This window comes from Thalassophryne amazonica, chromosome 21 (assembly GCF_902500255.1).
Source record: "Thalassophryne amazonica chromosome 21, fThaAma1.1, whole genome shotgun sequence".
Lineage (NCBI taxonomy): Eukaryota > Metazoa > Chordata > Actinopteri > Batrachoidiformes > Batrachoididae > Thalassophryne > Thalassophryne amazonica.
In genome coordinates, this window is record NC_047123.1 from 33,888,424 (window position 1) to 33,906,958 (window position 18,535).

Below are 18,535 nucleotides of genomic sequence, written 5' to 3' on the forward strand. Positions count from 1 at the left end.
AATTTGTATCATTGCAAGAAGAGATGTAAATGAGTTTATTCGACACCACCCACCAGAAACTGTCTACAGGCTTTACAGAAACAAAGTGAGAGAGCCAAGTGTACTGTAATTGCCAGTTCATATAAACTTTATTATGAATTTGAAAAAAGAGTGACGGGTGGCTGTTTTATATTTTTGGATCTGACTGAACAAACCACTCACTCACTCATCTTCAACCGCTTACCCCAATTCAGAGTCACGGGGGGCTGGAGACTATCCCACCAGTCATAGAGTATAAGGTGGGGTTCACCCTGGACAAGATGTGTCCCCTACAGGTCAGTTCCTTAAATTCAAGAGGATCAACAATGAAACTGTTACTACATTAGTTCTATTTCAGTAATTATATCGCACCAAATCACAACATAGTGGCCCCAAGAGGCTTTACAATAGTGAGGTCTGACCTTACCCTCCCCTCTGAGCAAGCATGTGGGCAATAGTGATGAGGAAAAACTCCTTTGGGTGTTTATTGACTATAGGAAGAAACCTTAAACAGACCAGTCATACTGACCCATAGTCCACCAAAAGTGGTATAATAGTACATTTATATAGCACTTTTCCATCTGTATCAGATGCTCAAAGCACTTTACAATAATGCCTCACATTCACCCCGATGTCAGGGTGCTGCCATACAAGGCATTCACTACACACCGGGAGTAACTAGGGGATTAAGGACCTTGCCCAAGGGCCCTTAGTGATTTTCTGGTCAGGTTGGGATTTCAACCAATGATGCTTTGGTCTCGAGCCCAATGCTTAACCACTAGACTATCACCTCCCCAAGTGTCTGGGGTCTCAAACATGCCCGTCCAGTGGTCAGATCTCAGACTTTTATGGGGCCTGTTGTAAATGGTATTGTAATAATTGTTGCTACTGTAATATTACTACAATACAGGGTGTAAGTGCTCATTTGACTAGTATTGTAATTATTGTAGTAATTAATACAGTATTGGGCATGAATGCACAGCAACGTACATCCAGCAACTTTCACAGATGCTAAATCAAAAACTAAAACTGAAGTTAGGAATCCAAACAAGGATCTACAAAATATATTAAAAACTCCCCCAAACTTTTGCTAAGAAACAATGTTTCAATCTCAACTCTTCATGGGGCAGTTTAAATCCCCTCATCTGCGAGACTGTTTTTGGGAGCTTTTAATACAGTGTGCAGAATTATTATTATTTTTCCTATTTTGGCTTTTTTTTTTTATCTGGTGGCTTTATAATTTCATAACATTTCTAGATTTTTTTATGTGAGGATCATGGTTCCACGTAAATTATAATCGATAATGTTGGAGACGATGACGAAGAACATATTCTACATATTCATTGTTATCTTTGCATGTCATTGTTTGTGAGATTTGCAAAACTATTTGTATCCCAGAATTATCAAATATCACAAGCACAATGTAACATTAGTTTGTGAAATTGTTAACTGGGTTACAACCCCAAACCATGAAATGAACACATATTAATGGAATACTGCTGACGTTAAACCTTAACAAGACCATTATCAGGCTAACTACATGCTAACTTGCCAAGCTAGCTGGTGTGGCAAACCATACTGTCAACCAGGCTTGGCTAATGCAGTCACTACCCGAATAATACTTTAATTACTTCATGGAAATGTGTCTTGTCTCAGAAGTGATGATGAACAATCTCTCTGTTGCAGCACACTTTTTAAAACTACATTACGTAACACGGCTAATTAGCATGATAGCTTCCTCCATTCTGGATACTTTCCTCTATGTTTTTTTTTATTATTGTTCAGCAGGATCAATGCAGGTTAAATTTAGTACCAATACAAATAACATTAAAATTATTGAAAATCCACCCTTTACTGCCAAGAACTGAGTGTTTGTGAACATGAAAAACATCAGTTTTGCCAAAACTGTTGTCACGCACTTACACACAAAATCAGGGTTTTGCAACACAACCACAAGAACAAGAAGCATCATTGTGTTTTATTATTGTGTGGGATGTTTGTTTTTCCAACATTACTGTTATTCTTTTCTCTTCCCAAAATCAGAACAGACCTGTTTATTGCCCCACAGCATTTAAAATTTTTGTGGCGGTTCTTTTTTTTTTTTCCCAGTAATTTGTTTCATTTCCAAAATGATGAACATGATTCTCGGGGAGAACAGAATTTTCACTGTTGGCGCCCCCTCCCCCCCTCCCAAATAAATTAAATTAAGCTTGATTTAGGTTTTTATGTCCTAATCTAATGCAGCCAGTATTTGATTTACATCTAACTCATGCTTGGTTATTTTTGCTTGACAGCAATGAACAAATCACATCAACACCCTGGATAATGGCTTCTCTATCGTCATTTTAAGTGTCTGTCATTTTTTTCCTCATTTGCATGTCAGAACGATGCTCCATAATGGCTGCGTCTACCAGGAAGAGAGGGCCACTGCAAAACATGTCCATCAAGGAGAAAATAAAAATAGGCCGTTTCCCCTAAATTCATTCAATCAATAATTCATGCTCTGCTCAGAAGCTTGATTTATGAAAGAATTAAATGTTGTGGACTGGTCCTTGCATAACAGTCCATCTCTGGGATGTGACAGGCAAAATGAAACATGAAAGGCAAACACTGAGAACAACCGCATCATGTTGAGGAGGGTTGAAATATTAAATGGCCTCGATGGAAAACACCAGATGTCCTGACTGGACAAAATGCCACTGGTGATTTGGAATTATGCAATTTTTTGCCATTTGTACCCAGTCAGAGCAGGTGGCTTTGTAGGGTAGGGGTTGGATGGCCAATGTACAGACTTGGGTTCATTTCCAGGGGTGTGCATCACGCTACCTGTCTGTGTCCTTAAACAAGACGCTTCATCTGTGTCGTCCCAGTCCAGCTGTAAATGGGTCGAGGGATTGGCTGGGGGATGTAACCTGTGATAGACTGGAGTCCCGTCCAGAAGGAGGCTTAAACTCTCATCTGCTTCACGCTATGGTGTCTGTGGATAAGCACCAAACTGCCTCAGGTCCACGCAGGACTTTCTTCTTCTTCAATCCTAAAATTGGACCTTATTTTTGAGGATTTGCTCCTGCAGCCAAAAAAGGGGTCACGTGACTCCTGTCATCGGTTCTGACCCTGACTATAAACTACAAAGACCATGGCAGTGTTTGTATCTGTAAAAAAAGATTCAGACAGAACCACGCAGAGACCGAGATGACGTATTTCATTCTGAATTCCAAATAATTAAGTTATATTAGAAACATATTTCAGAAAAAACTGTGCTTTGAGCATTACCTACTTTCTATAATCACAAAAAGAAGCACTGCACATGCACTCAGTGCCAAGCTGGAAATATCCTCCACAACGCAGACTGTAAAGTGTCGCGTGTCGATGTGCTTTATTATGAATTTGAGAGAAAATCAAATAGCTGCATTATTGTCGTGGAGCTGACGAGGCAAAGTGAAGAGCGTAAAGAGCCTTTTGTTAATCACAGTTGGAATGGTGCACATAAAAGCAAACAGTTGGTCTCGCTGTTAGCTTGTCTGGCAGCCAAAGTGACCGCATATGTTGTCGCCTATATCCAAGCTGGTGCTGGTGCATCCAAATGAGCCAAAGTAATCAACTACGATGTGATTTACCTGATGTGGGTGGAAAGTGGATCGCTCGTGTCTCTTGACTCAAAAGCAGACGTTTGAGCAAATAACTCCAGAAGAAGCAGCGTGCATGTGAATGAGCAGGTTCAGCTCCTGCATATGAGCATTTTTTTTTACAGCAAATTCTCCAACTGTTATTGTGAAAAAGAAAAGACAACTGATGAGACTGACTGCTTTACAATTCTGCAACTGAACAAAATCGTTAAATACAACATGATTTGCTGCTGTGCGTGCAGGGTGGACTGCCCTTTGAGGTGAACGCCGTTGGCATGGTAATAAAAATACAAGCATTTACTAACAGGACACGTCCGTCAAACCGGATCCATTGTGCTCGATCTTCAGTATAACATATCTGCATTACAGGGAACAAGACATAACCACAGCAATGTGGGTGTAGCTGCTAAATCTATATTAACATGGAGCAATGGAGTCTGCTTAAATGTTTCAAATCATTAGAATAAAGCAGAAGAAGTAAAGATGTACGAGGCTCTGCTTTTCACTTGGGGCTAATTATCCAGCTGTAATTTAAAAAAAAACTGTTCTAAAAGATAGTAAGCGCTGTATTGGCTTACAAATATTCCAACTAGATAATTAAATCCCTTCAGGGACCATCGGTGACCCTAAGGATAAGGCTGCACTGTTGAAACTTGTAGAATATTAACTAGATGATAGTAACTTTATTTGGGAACTTGTTTGTTTTGAGATTGTGAGCTTGCTGGGGGGAGGGGGGGGGGTGAGTTCTGCAGGGCAGATTGGTGTACAGGTTGGTGCGCCCCCTGTTGGGTAGCCTTTAGAGACCTGTGGGCTGTACTCTCACAGTCTGGGCTCCTGCCCTTTTGGATGACCCTGTCCAAAACACATTCTTCTTTCACTCTGTTCTTTTTTTTTTCCTTGTGATTGTTGTTTGTTTCTGTGTTTCACTGAGGTGATCCGCCTCCTCTTTGACACACTGATTAGGAGTTGCAAATCCAATACTGTAATCTAGCTCTGCAAAGGGAGGAGGTATCAGGCCCCACACAGGCATGCATGCACGCGTGCACGCACACACACACACACACACACACACTCTCTCTCTCACACACACACACACACACACACACAGGCTTTTAAAAAGAAGCACATAATGGCGAAATAAAAGGTATTTGGTGTGTTTGGATCGTTTTACGCAAGTGAATAGACACATCATGTGTCAGTTGTAGAAAAAAAGAATAAAACTAACAACATTAAAGGAGCCTTGGTGATGTTTTTAAGTACAGGGGATGTGAATGCAATTCTTAGATTTCCTGATTAAAATGCAAATTAAAGTTCAGACGTCGCACGGTGAGGTAGGTCACATAAAAACTATTTTCTGCAGCAGGGAGGAGAATGTGTGGCTTCAGACCGTCGCGGAGCAGCTGGAGGGAGGGAGAGGGAGGAGAGAGGGAGAGCGAGAGAGAGAGAGAGAGAGAGAGAGAGAGAGAGAGAGAGAGAGAGAGAGAGAGAGAGAGAGAATGCGAGCAGAGCGCACACATCGCGCCGATTCGGTCTGAAGAAACCCACTGGCACGCAGTCCGGATCTGAGCCGCGCGTAAAACCAAGTTTTGGTGCTTCCACTGGTCGTCGCGCGGGACGCCGGGCGTCATGGCCCGTCACGGACACTTCAGCCAACGCGTCCACACCGTTTACACAGAAAAGAACCGGCGCGTCGGGCGCCGCGCCGCGATCATCCAGCCGCCGCTCTCTGCGCTCCCCGCGCGCTGCAGACGGTGCTGAGTTCCAAAAAGAGAAGGAGGGGGAAAAAGAACAGAGAACGAAAACGGGAGGGGAAACGGAGCTGATTGTCGTTGCTGGCGCGCAGATATCCGGACGGCGGTGCGGACTGTCATGCAGGCAAACATGCGGCTTCGCACAACAGCGCATTTAGAAGAAGAACCGAACCGCACGGACCTTTACGCACCGCGGTGCCGGACGCAGGCTTGAAGACGGGAAGAAAAGTTGAAGGCAGCGGCGGGTTTGCTTGAAGGACTAAAGCTCCGTTAAGGTACAGTGGAGTAAATTATGGCATTTTAAATTCAGATTTTACTTCTCAGCTGAACAAGAAAAATATTTTCCGCCCAAACATGCATGCGTTCCAGATGATGAAGATAAGGGTTCTTGTGGTTTTGTGACTGAGATGATCGCCGCTCACTGGGCAGCTTTTGAAGTGAACCTGCCTCTTAAATCCACTTTCAACTTTTAATTGCGTTTCTCTCTCTAAATCCTTTTCTAATCCGATTCACTTGATCGCACATTTTGCGCCTCTTCGACTGGAATTTTTTTTTTTTTTTTTTTTTTTACAAGAGTGATTTATTTCATTTATTTCTAAAGTCCGCCTTAAATCAATCAGCCACTTTAAAGTCTTTGCCATTAATTGACGTTTTCTCTGTGCAGCTGTAATTTTCTTGATGCCGCTGCTGCTGCTGCTGCTGCTGAACATTTTATCGACTCCTGCGGTTGCTTTATTCCCCTCCGTAGCTTATTTGATTAAATTCAGCTCTTTCAATTTGGAAAAGTAGATCACAGATGTGTGTCAAAGGATTGCTTCTCATCTCAGCTACAAAATAAATTCAGTGCAGGCGCCATCTCATCAGCAAGCACTGCAAGGAAGCATAATGCCCCCCCATCTCATCTCTTTTTAAAATGTATTCTTTTTTTATTTGCCAATCCATGAATTCCTGTCATCATTCTGGTAATGATGTGCACACAGTGAACACAAAACACCTTAATCCACATGCCTCTCTGCTGCTTCACATCCTTCCTGTTATTGTCATCCACAAGCTTCACTTAAGGTGAAAGTTCACATCACATCCTCTTTCGATCATGTGTGAAAGCTGTTAGATAGGTAATACAAATCAGATAAATGGATGTTGGGTCCACTGTAATCCGGTGGCCTCCTGCAGAAAAAAAGAGCCCGCCCAGATTGATCCTTTATTGCATGAGGACTGACTAAATTATTCACCCATCCGCTATTTCTCTGTGTGGTGCAGGTGCTGGTCTGCAGTGCATCTGAAACATTCAAAATATAACTAAATATTTCAATAACTATCATTTAAGCTGTTTACCAAGAAAAAAAATGCATTTTGTGATTTGTTCCAGCTCATTTTATAAAAAAATATTACCAGACATTTAAACTTATTGTAAAGCCTATGTGTTGTTTTGGATGTTTGAACCCAAATGACACAAAATTACATTTTTGAAACCACAGAGAAGACATTCAGCTTAGTGCCATTAGCTCCATTTGATTTTAAAATCAGCCTATGATATGAGAAAGTGCCTTAGAGATTCAAGCCACTCAAATGGTGTGTGTGCAGATTTTCTTTTTTCTGTTTTAGTGTGTTTAAAGCCTTATTTGCAGCATAGCGTATTCAGTGTCATAGGGTGCCCCATCCACTGCGCCGCGTTCATCACTGCCGTAAAAGTTTGATACACTCAGCTGCATTTTAAGGATGATGTGAAACTGAGGACAAAAAGCTAAAACGTTCTCCAAAAATGTGTTTATTTTTGGTGGATCAGTGTGAGTGCAGCAGCTTCCTGTCATGAACGTGTAACTTTTCACAAAATAAGTTCCACTGCAAATGATGGTAAAAATCCAAATGTCAGAAAAATAAAAACCTGTGCAGGCACATTGTAGACTTTTTGTTACCTCTTTGAAGACAGTTTCAAATATCAGGGAATTAATGTTACACCAGAATGGAATGAAACCAACAGTACCCAGGAATGACAAAAAAAAAAAAAAAACTGCCATTCCAACACCAGTTACTTGTTCAGCAAAAGTTGGTACTCATTCACTGCTGAACTGGGCTGATACCAATAAAGGGCCCTATCTTATATCAAAAAGTTGTGCAAATGTTATTGCTAGTTTCCATCCAATGCAGTTGTCATTTTGTCACACGGCACCAGCATCCTGTCAATAAGAATACCACCTATGCTCCTGTGGGTGTGTTTGCCTAAAAATGAGTCTGTTTGCCTTCACATATCATCACCAGCCTCCTGCAACGGAGTAATGTGTTCACTGCGGGCAAAGAAAAAAACGCAGCTCGAAGAGGGTGAAGAAAACTTATTAGCTCTCTCTCACCCTCTGAGATACGGTGCATGATACGCATAAAATACATGATAAAAGTGAACTGCAAATGCTTGCAGAATGAAATAAGAGTACATAGTCATGGCAAAAAAAAAAAAAAATTCCTGCTTCAGTGCTTCACCTCAGGGAGCATTGGTGGCTGCTTTGTGCTATGCACGCTGACAGGCTTGAATTAAACTGTTAACACATCTGAAATCTTATTTGTATCCAGTTCCTCAATACTGTAGTGCTGTGTGCCAGGTGTGTCCAGTTTTTTGAGTAGGCAAGTGCTACTCTGATTGGTTGATATCGTGTTTGGATAACAATACGGCAACGCCAAAAAGCACAGTAAATCCTGTCCTTTTGCATCCTGCACTCAGTTGTATGCCAGTATTTCACCTTGCTTAAATGGCAAAATACACTGGGACATGCCCCAAATGGACATGTGCCCACCGTGCTATTCTTTTTTGCACCTGCTTATCATTCATGAAATAAGGTGATTTTTAAGAATTATATGATAGAATTCTGGCCACCAGGGGGAGGTATTGTGGACATAGCCAACCAGCAACAAAGAAGAAGACATGTATGAACTATTTCCTGATACTTCTTATCTTATTGAAAGCGAACATAAACTGCTTTAAATTAGTTTCAAACCACATAGTAACTGATTTTGAGTTCATTTGAAATTGGAATCTAGTTTCAACCAGCTAAAAATGAAAATCTGGTTTGGTGGGTTGTCACAAACTAAACATGTATATTTGGTCAAAATGGGAAGATATGGCCTCGGGGTTGTTGTTCTGTATGTTTATTTGCTTTAGGTTTTGTGATGTTTTATAAAATAAACGGTTCATTGAAAAAACAATAATTGACAGGTTAATATATGATGAAAATAATCCCGAGCTGGAGCCTGGAGGCTCAGTTCATCGACTCTCTCCACCTCTAATTCAGGTCTTCAGGGTCGATGATGGTGCCTTTTGACAGACACGTAATAATGCCTCCTCCTGCTCCTCCTCAGGCCACTTATAAAACGCTTCTATTTACTGTAAACCCTCGTGCGTTTATCCTCTTATCTGTTTTCAAGCACAAACAATGAGACAGTTGTAGCTCGTCTTGTCTTTATGTCAGTCTGTTCTGCTTCGAAATGAGTCAGACACCTTTATTAGCATTTTCTCTTTTACAGCATGTTTTTCCATTAAGCTTCAGCTTCAAACCTCTGTGAATTCACGAGCACGTGTCCTTGCAGTGCACCTCCATTGATAGAGCGCGAGGGATAAAAGCTTCTTTATGGCTCTGAAACCGGATGCACCAGAGCAGTTCTCAATAATTATCAGACGCTTAGATTTTTTTTCTCCTTTTTTTTCCCCAAAGCGAGTGAATAATTCAATGTATTTTGTGTCTTTCTGTTTGGTAGAGAAGCAGATTTGGTGTGTGTGTGTGTGTGTGTGTGTGTGTCGGGGGTGCATGTGTAAATAACGGGACAGGAAGGATGTGAGAACACGAGACAAACCTTCCCCTTGAAAATACTAATCCCAGCATTTCTGTTTTCCTGCAGATCTCTGCATCCAAATGTCACCCCCCTTGGACTCCACCCCAGTCGGGGACCATCAGTGTGTGACAGACAGGCGACCGGAGCCGGCGGTGGCTCTCGACTGCGCGGCTTCAAATTGGCCCCGGCTGAGCTCTGCATGGAGCTCCGAGTGAAGAGCCCGGCTATGGTCTGACGTCTCAGCATGGATGGAGTCGGGCAGAGGACTGGCCGCCGCTAATGAGACCATCACTCTTCAGCTGAGGACTAGCATTTACGGGATTAGTCTCACAGCTTCCTGCTCTTTTCCCAGCTAAACTGCATCATTGCCAAACTCTCCTAAGTGGGCATTCTTGTTTTTTTTTTTTTTGGTTTTTTTTCTTTTTGGTTTTTCTTGCTGGATATATATTCTTCATGCCTTTCTCATTTTCATATTTTATCCCTACGTAGTTTTTATTGTTGGTTTCCCTTTTTCCACTATGGAGTTTCTGGTTGGACCCTGGAATAAAGATTGGGCTTCATTTCTGCAGTTTTGGTTGACTGTCATTTTAAGCCTCCAAATGCAATTCAGCCCGGGTGCCTCCTGCCCGGAAGAGTGTCGTTGTGACAAATTGTTTGTGTACTGCAATGAGCGCAGCCTGACATCAGTGCCTCTGGGGATAGAGGAGGGCTACAAGGTCCTCTTTCTTCACAACAACCAGATCAACAATGCTGGCTTCCCTCTGGAACTTCACAATCTGGCCTCTGTGGAGACTGTTTACCTCTATGGGAATCAGCTGGACGAGTTCCCCATCAACCTCCCCAAAAACACCAAGGTGCTGCACCTCCAGGAGAACAACATCCAAACAATTTCCAGGGCAGCCCTGGCTCAGTTGTCCCAACTTGAGGAGCTGCACCTTGATGACAACTCTATCTCCACAGTCGGGGTGGAAGAAGGGGCCTTCAGGGAAGCGATCAGCCTCAGGCTCCTGTTCCTCACTAAGAACCACTTAAGCAGTGTTCCCATCGGCCTTCCGGAGGACTTACAAGAGCTGCGGCTGGACGAGAACCGCATCGCTGTCATTGCAGAGGAGGCATTCCAGAATGTGACACGCCTGCAGCGCCTCCTGCTGGACGGGAACCTGCTGACAGACGAGGGCATTGCACCAGGCACCTTCCAGGGTCTGACTAACCTCCGTGAGCTGGCTCTGGCCCGGAATTCACTCACCTTCCCCCCTCCCCTCCTTCCCACCCAGTCACTGGTCAAACTCAGCCTGCAGGAGAACCAGATAGACAAGATCCCTGTGGATGCCTTCTCTGGCCTTCACTGGCTGGAAAAACTGGATATCTCCAGCAACCAGCTTCAGACTCTTACACAAGGTGTGTTTGACAGCATGTCGAGCCTGAAGCAGCTCACAGTACGAAACAATCCCTGGCGCTGTGACTGTGCAGTGAAATGGGTGGTGGTGTGGCTCAAGTCATTGCCTACTTCCCTCAACGTCCGAGGGTTCATGTGCCTGAGTCCAGAGAAGGTTCGTGGCATGGCAATCAGAGAGCTCACGCTGGATATTATCGAGTGCCCCGACCAACCGATATGGCCCACTCTACGTTCAACACCCCCTCCACCACTTACCACCACCCCCATCACAACCATGATCTCCACCCTCATTACTACCTCCATCCCCTACTACTTTGAGTCTCCCTCCCCTCCCTTACCCCCAGTCTATAACATCCCTTCAGGGCCCCTGCCTCCTTATGAGGACCCCCTTCAGATTTCCTTCCTCGTTGTTAATGCAAGCTGCATTGAGGTGAGCTGGGTTTCCTACTTCACCGTCACAGCCTATAAGGTTACTTGGGTCAAAAGGGGCCAAAACCAAATAAATGAAGGGATGCAGGAACGGACGGTTAGTGGGGATCGGCGGCACATCAGCCTCACCAACCTGGAGCCCCGGTCCATGTACCGGATCTGTGTGCATGTGCTTGATACTGTTAATTCCTACAGGCCAGGAGAGGATACTATATGCTCAGAGGCTAGGACCAAGTCTGCTTCGTCTACAAAGTCACCCGGCTCTGAGCAGGCGGCTCAGGAGGGCTTCAACTCCACCTTGCTAATGGCTGGGATCATAGGTGGGGCGGTGCTTATCATCCTGGTAACGCTACTCAGTCTGTTCTGCTGGCACATGCACAAGAAGAGCCGGTCGTCGTCAACCAAGTGGAAATACAACCGGGGCAGGAGAAAAGACGACTACTGTGAGGCTGGAACCAAGAAGGATAACTCCATTCTGGAGATGACTGAGACCAGTTTCCAGATAGTGGCGCTGAACAATGAACAGTTGCTCAAGGGAGATTTCCGCATTCAGCCCATCTACACACCCAACGGGGGCATTGGATTTAGAGATTGTCACCTCAGTAACAACAGCATAGCCTACTGCAAGAGCAGTAATGTACCCAGTACAGAGTTCTGCCACACGTGATGCAGACGCGCAGACAGAAACACTTAATGCATAATCACACGTTTGTGTAGACAAGAACAACCACAAAATCTAGTGAAATATACCTGTACTATATATATTTCCAAGTTCTGTCCAAGATGTAATTTATACTGTGGATAATAATGTGGGATATCTGCTATCTTTTTTATTCTTAGAAGAGGAGATACAAGCATTTCTTTTTTTATAACCAGCAGGGTTTTGAAAGTTGTTTTCACGGTCAGTACTGTACACGAACATGGATTTGTACAATCACGGCACCCTGAGTGTAGCTCGGAAATATTGGGCGCTTACAGAGGGCTGGGATTCTTTGCTAACCACAGAAGCAAAATAAGTTTTTTTGTCCCTGTTTGAAATACTGCAAACGGCACCGACGAAATACAAATAGTGCTTGATTAGAGAGTCGTGGCAATACGGCACTGCTACATTGGTGGCATCATGTCAGAAAAATAAGTCATTGAAGTGCACTTTATTATTAGAGCGAGCGAACGCTGGTGGGAATCACGTGATCGTGTGAGGTTGCATCTGGAGCAAATCATCATAGAGGGATATTTCCCAAATGTGCCAAAGTGCAGCTTTGTTCTGTTGAATTTAAATAGAACAAAAGTAGGCTTAAGCCAAGAGAAGCGTTTGGAAATCCTTCCCCTCCGAAGAAGAACGTGTCGTTTTCTGCCAATTTGTTTATACAATGAGGGGAAAATGTCTTTAAAATAATAAGTGCAGTACTTAACGGGAGCCTAAAAAGCAACAGAGGATTATTTTTCTAATGAGGATGTGCTGAGGCCTGAAAATCCTTTTAAAGAAATTCCCAATTTGCTCAGCTTTACTCATGATTATGTCTCAAAAAAGGACCAATTCAGGAAAAGCATAATATATTTGCGGGCGTTCGTCTTTCTAATCCAGGATGAATAACAAGGAGCGGTTGGATTATATTATTAAATGCGTGTAAAGGAAAAGGGTCCTCTTTGTTCTTAAAGGGGTCGTATGGTTACAAAAAAATTGCACTTAAGTATGATTGTAGTTTAATGTGCACAAAGTTCCTCAACTCTAAAATCTGTGCATGTAGAAACTCCAAAGTTATCACAAAAATTTAGGCTTTAAGTTACTATTTTTCTTTTTAGAGGCTACTGTGACGTACGTTACAGAAGTCCATATCTGAACTCCTGCTTGCTGTAAGCCACGCCCACCGAGCCAGTCTGTGCAACACACCCACATGGTCTGTGGGAGACACAAGGACACCCTTGGAAGGGAAAGGGGATATGGCCAGCAACAGTACATTTTCATTTAAAGCAACAGGCACAGAAAGAAGCTGTTTCTTGTAAAACTATGTAATTTGTTTTAAAAATTCATAACCTCAATATGTTTTACTACAAACTTGAATATCTGGTTTTAAAATGAATTATTGGCTTGTTAAAAATGTGAGTAATATGACCCCTTTAACACAGTTAAAATCTACAAAAATGCCGCTTTTAGTTGTGCACAAACCAAACAGATGCTTTAAATGATTTATGCATTTATGCAACAGTGCAAAACCCAAAAATATTCAATTTACACAAATAATACTGCAAATCCTCAGGATCTGAGCAGCCGGAACAAACATTTGGTATTTTTCCTTAATAAATTACTTAATTGATTATTGATTATAGCAATAATTTCAACTCAAAAAGTGAGTTGTGATTATTAATCAGTCAAAACTCAAACTGCACTCTTAGAGCTTTTAACCCTTTTAAAAACCAATAAACTTTGTTTGCCAGATTTGGATTTAACGTGTCATTTAGTGTGTTGCTGGTGTTTAGATAAATATTTGAGTGGCTCTTACTGAAGAGGTTAGACGACAGCCCACAAGGGGGCAGTTTGCCTCAGCGTTGTTTGTGCGGAGGACAAAGAGCTGCAGAGATTACCTCCATCATCCACCCCCCGAGTCCATTACCCTGATGACATTACTCATGCTCAAACGGCATTGTTGCCACTATTATTGCTCATCGAGCTACTTAATGATGTGGAATCTGGTTTGTGTGTCGGCTGGCTAAACGAAGCGGAGTTTCACCACATCGCATGGGGAAAAAATCCGTTTTCCAGCGTCTGTGAGGCCCAGAGAGAGATGATGAATTTTCACAAGACTCACTAACACTAATTACACAAGCACTTTTTTCAACCTTAGCCCTGCATTCATTAGCCTCGGTGATGAATTAGGAAATTATAACAGAGCACATACTCCGCCCATCAACCTCACACCGCGTTGCAGCTCAGCTGGTTTCATAATTTGTCCATTTGGGGACATTTATCAGACTGTCCACTTCATTTACCTTTTGCTCACCTGAACAATACACCTGCTGAAGGGCTCGAAATATTTGCTTAAGAAATATCAGGTGTTTTCACGCTGAGTTCTGTGCTGGTGAACTTTGACACATCGTCACAACTTGATGCCACTGACCTTTGTAGGGAACAAAAATTAAAACCCTCCAAAATATGTCCAGATGTCACATTTGTTTGAGATGTCACATACATTTTTTTTTATTTTAGTATATTGAGATTAAAAATGGTCTCTAAAATATCTCACAGTAATCTCCACTCCGTTGTAAATTAACACAGTAAAAAGATATTTTCAGTTCATGATGCATCAATGAAAGTAGATTCTCCAAATGATTCTGTGAAGGCTTTCAGTTGTCCAGGTGGTTTCCATAGTAGAGAAGCTTGAATCTTCGACTGGACTTGACGCGAGGACGTTTCGCTTCAAATCGCAGACGCCTCCTCAGCTAAAATTCTTGCTCTGGTAGTCTGACTTCTGTCTTGACTCTTGTAGAGAAGAATAACAGAAGCCACAAAAGCTGGAGTTTTAAACCTTACCAGACCCCTTCTACGAAGAGGCAGACTGCTATAGGCTAGTGACTAAACAATTGTTGTAATTAGCACCTATTGTGCTCTAGTTAGCACCCTCCTAATGACAGGGCAGCTGTCCCTCCTAACGATGGGACTGACGCCTCTCCTGACAACTCTCCTGATGATGTGAATGACTCATTACCATGAACAAAAGGCTGAAACTGCTTTGACCTGAGTACCCCATTGTAACAAGAGACAAAGCGTGTCTCAGACCCCCTCCCCGGTTAAGGCTGAGTTTCAACTGTTTCACATACAATGCCTCCTTCACTCCTTTCTCAAACCATTTCCTTTCTCTGGGTAAGATTATATATATATATATATATATATATATATATATATATATATATATATATATATATATATATATATATATATATATATATATATAATTCTCCAAATTAATACAATAAATCTGCAAGTTGCAATACCCATTTCAACCACAGGGGCAGCACACACAGAAAACACAGTACAGTACACAGAAGAAGAACATGTAACAATGTTGCATGCAGCACTAGAAAGTGGATAAACTCTGAAGATTTTGCACTCCTGAAACTGGCCACCATTTTTGGAAAGCCATTGTATGATTCCGCATTCATAACAAGGCTCTGAATCAAGATCTAGGTTGCCTAGCAACCTTGCAAATTACTTTTCTTATATAGTTGTGGGTTAAGATAAGGATAAGCTTAAGTTTTCTAAAATACATAAAAAGGCTGTAAATTTGAACAATGTTTCCATATCCGGGCATTGGCTTTGACTACCGGAAATCTTGCCAATTCTGGAATTTTCTACCTGCATACTGTGTAGTGCACTGGCGACAAAACTAAAATGGTTGGAAACAAGTACATCAAAAACTAAAAGACATTTTATGGAGAAAAAAGTATGTCAACGGTAGTAGGCTACATGCAAGGATGTGAACAAATTCTATTATGATGCACTTAGCATGCTTAGCACAATTAAATGGAAGTATGTATTTGTTTCTTTCAATATACAGAGTTGGAAAATTCCAGAATGGAACCATATTATATTTAAATTCTGTTCACAAATTCAAGCTAAATCCCACGTCTTATCCTAACGCTAAACTGTTTCAGAAAACATAACGTGTGATGTTGCTAGGCAGATTAAGCTTCATCTTAGTAAGAGATCATTCCAAATCTTCCAAAAATGGTTGTCAGTTTCAGAGCAACCCAGTCTCATCTTCACATACTGTGCTGAAATATTTTTATCTTTATCGTACAGGTAGCGCACGAGCAACCTGGCAATCTAGCCAGCCTGCTACAACAGCTTCACAAGCCAGCTAGCTTAACTAGCGCTAGCTTAGTGCATGTAGGAAGCTCTAAAACAAGCAAGTTGAGCCCTTTACAAGCAGTTCTTTTAATGTGTCCCAGTTTAAATTTGTACACACAAAAAATTTGAAAGTTTGCTGTAAATTTATCAACCAAAGACTGACAGCACACAGCCATGTTGCTAAAATGACATTCCCAATCCCAAGTGTGTCCATGTAGCTCTGTATTTGATCCCTGCATGAGCTCAGCTTTCTGGCTCACGGTGGCAGTTAGCCCTTTGCGTGCGAGCAGCCGGTAAGAAGACTTCATTATGCCCTTCTTAAAAAGACGATATTTGATTTGACAAGATTGTATTTTGAGGGGCCAAGCTTAAAGAATTCCCACTGTCGAAGCCTCGGCTCCCCCCCAACCCTTCTCCTCATAATCCTCAACCAAAAAAGGCAGGAAAATATGCTGACCTTATTTTCAGTTGGCTGCGTGAAGCAAGGAGAAAGAAAGCACAGGGAAAAGGAGCGCATTAATGGATTGTACGCTGCACAGGACTCAGCACAAAGTACAAAGAATATGTAAAGTAATGTGATTTCTAGGGGCTTGTCCGGCAGTTATCCCGAGGTTATCTCTGGAAGGATTTGTCCTCAGCTAATAGCTGCTCTTACTGGAATTCCAGCAACAGCACTAATTACAAATTACGAGTCCAACCCAAAGTGAAAAATTAGCTTCATTAAAATCAATACGATCAATACAACCTCAGTTACCCATTTTTGTTTACGATTTTTGTAAAAAATCCCAACTTTATGGAAAATTCAGGAAGAACAGTTCATTCATAAAATACTGTGAAGTATGTCCCACTTAAAGGACCAAATACTTTTTAATTTAATTTTTTTTTTTTTATTGCACACGTCAGTGTTTGTGCTTTTATAAAGCGTTTTAATAAACTTGATCAGGTAACAGTAGCCACTCAATGTTGGCTTTAAATTAAGTATCAACGTAGCTCATTTCAAGATGCTTGTAGCTTCACTTACACCTGCTCCTAATTTCTTTCATACATGCGATGATGAAATTATTCCCTGCAACAATCCCAGACATATCCAGCAGGTGGCGGAACAGTATATGGTATATTTTACAAGCAAACCACAGAATATACATGTTTATCAAGGTTGCTCACATTTGAAACATTTTAATCTTCGTTTTATGCTCCTTTAATTTGGAGCTTTAAAGATGATGCCGTTTATTATCACTTATTATATATCACTGATATATATGTATATCACTTATTGTGGTAACAGATTGGAGGGGGTGGACTTGTTCATATATCCTCCTTACTACCAGGGCTATATATAAATATATATATTTAAAAGAGTTAGATTTTTTTTAAAATTAACTAACAAAAACCGTGTGTAATATTACCATTTTAAGAGGATATTAAGTCTTAAAATTAATACGTAAAAGCAGAATTTTTCATGTAGATCCCATATATGAAGCTATTAAAATTACATAATATTATAGAAATATCTTTATTATTGACAAACCACATTAGTGGGTGATTTATATGATCCTGGATTGCTCTTGGCAGAGGAATTTGATTCGCTTTAAGATGATTAGTTTTGATGATTAATATTCCCATGATGGGCTTTATTGATCTTCTGTGGTTATCAAAGTGTCTCTATTTTTATTTTTTACCCCTGACTAATGTCCACATATCACTGCACCCAGTACACACGATCCATTCCGGTACACCTGACCTGCACTTCGATTGGCTCTGATCCACAAACAGTTCATCTTTTGGGTGTTTTACAACACACCGCACCAGCATGAACTGCAATCTCACATCGTAACAGTTCAACACTTACATCTGATTTTGAGCAGCTTGTTTGTTGGAGGTAAAAGCCCTATTTTAAGTCACTAATTAAAGGCTGATGAGAAAAATCAGGTCAAGCTTTTCGACATATAGTGTCAGTGTGAATGTGCGAGTTGGATAATTGCCTTACCTTTTATGCAGAACTAAATGCTTCAGCCCCGCGACCCGATCCCGCATAAGCGGCTAAAGATGAGATAAGACGCTTCAGAGGGCGAGGATGACGGGAAGTAGGAGCGCAGAAAGCACATTTCTGGAACAGATTGCATCAACAGTATTAACTGGAAATAGAACACTGAGTGTGACGTACAGTACGGTAGCTAACGAGACTGTTCATCCATAGTGCCACAGCTGGACACAGCGCACAGCTATTAACTCCACCTCACTTCTGCAGCACGCATTACTCTTAATTTTCTGCTCATCTGATGGAAGAACGCGGCTGTAGCCCCCTCGACAAATGGATTTACGCAACTTGTTACAGACTCAGTGGGCAGTTACAACAGGAAGTAGCAACAAATCTGCACTACGTAGTCAAGCAGAATAACCCTACGGTCACATTAGCTACAAATGACGGCAGCAAGCAGTTGGCTTTGTAACTTCATGGGCGTTCGTGGAGTGTGCACGCTAACATCTCTCTAAGATGTCTTGTAAATCCCTTCAGAGGTGTTATCTGGCTACAAAAACAGCATTTTTAGATTACCAGGTTTAGTTCTCACTAACACTAACAAAATGCATGACAAACATATTAGAGTTATACAGAAATACAGTTTTTTTTTAGTGTATTCCACCATCTTGG

General features: G+C 41.7%; 1 protein-coding gene across 2 annotated transcripts in view; it reads left to right on the forward strand.

Annotated features, from left to right (window-relative positions):
• flrt2 (fibronectin leucine rich transmembrane protein 2) overlaps nucleotides 1–13,777 on the forward strand; it is a 65,756-nt gene extending 51,979 nt beyond the window's left edge. The window contains exons 2-4 of one of the 2 annotated variants that reach the window (XM_034161658.1): nucleotides 2,654–2,657; nucleotides 5,464–5,670; nucleotides 9,281–13,777. In XM_034161658.1, the coding sequence (XP_034017549.1) occupies nucleotides 9,733–11,706 (1,974 nt within the window). In that variant the 5' untranslated portion in view covers nucleotides 2,654–2,657; nucleotides 5,464–5,670; nucleotides 9,281–9,732 and the 3' untranslated portion in view covers nucleotides 11,707–13,777. The remainder of the gene's footprint in view (nucleotides 1–2,653; nucleotides 2,658–5,463; nucleotides 5,671–9,280) is intronic. The other variant, XM_034161659.1, reaches the window with a different exon arrangement.
• The last annotated feature ends 4,758 nt before the right edge of the window (nucleotides 13,778–18,535 follow it).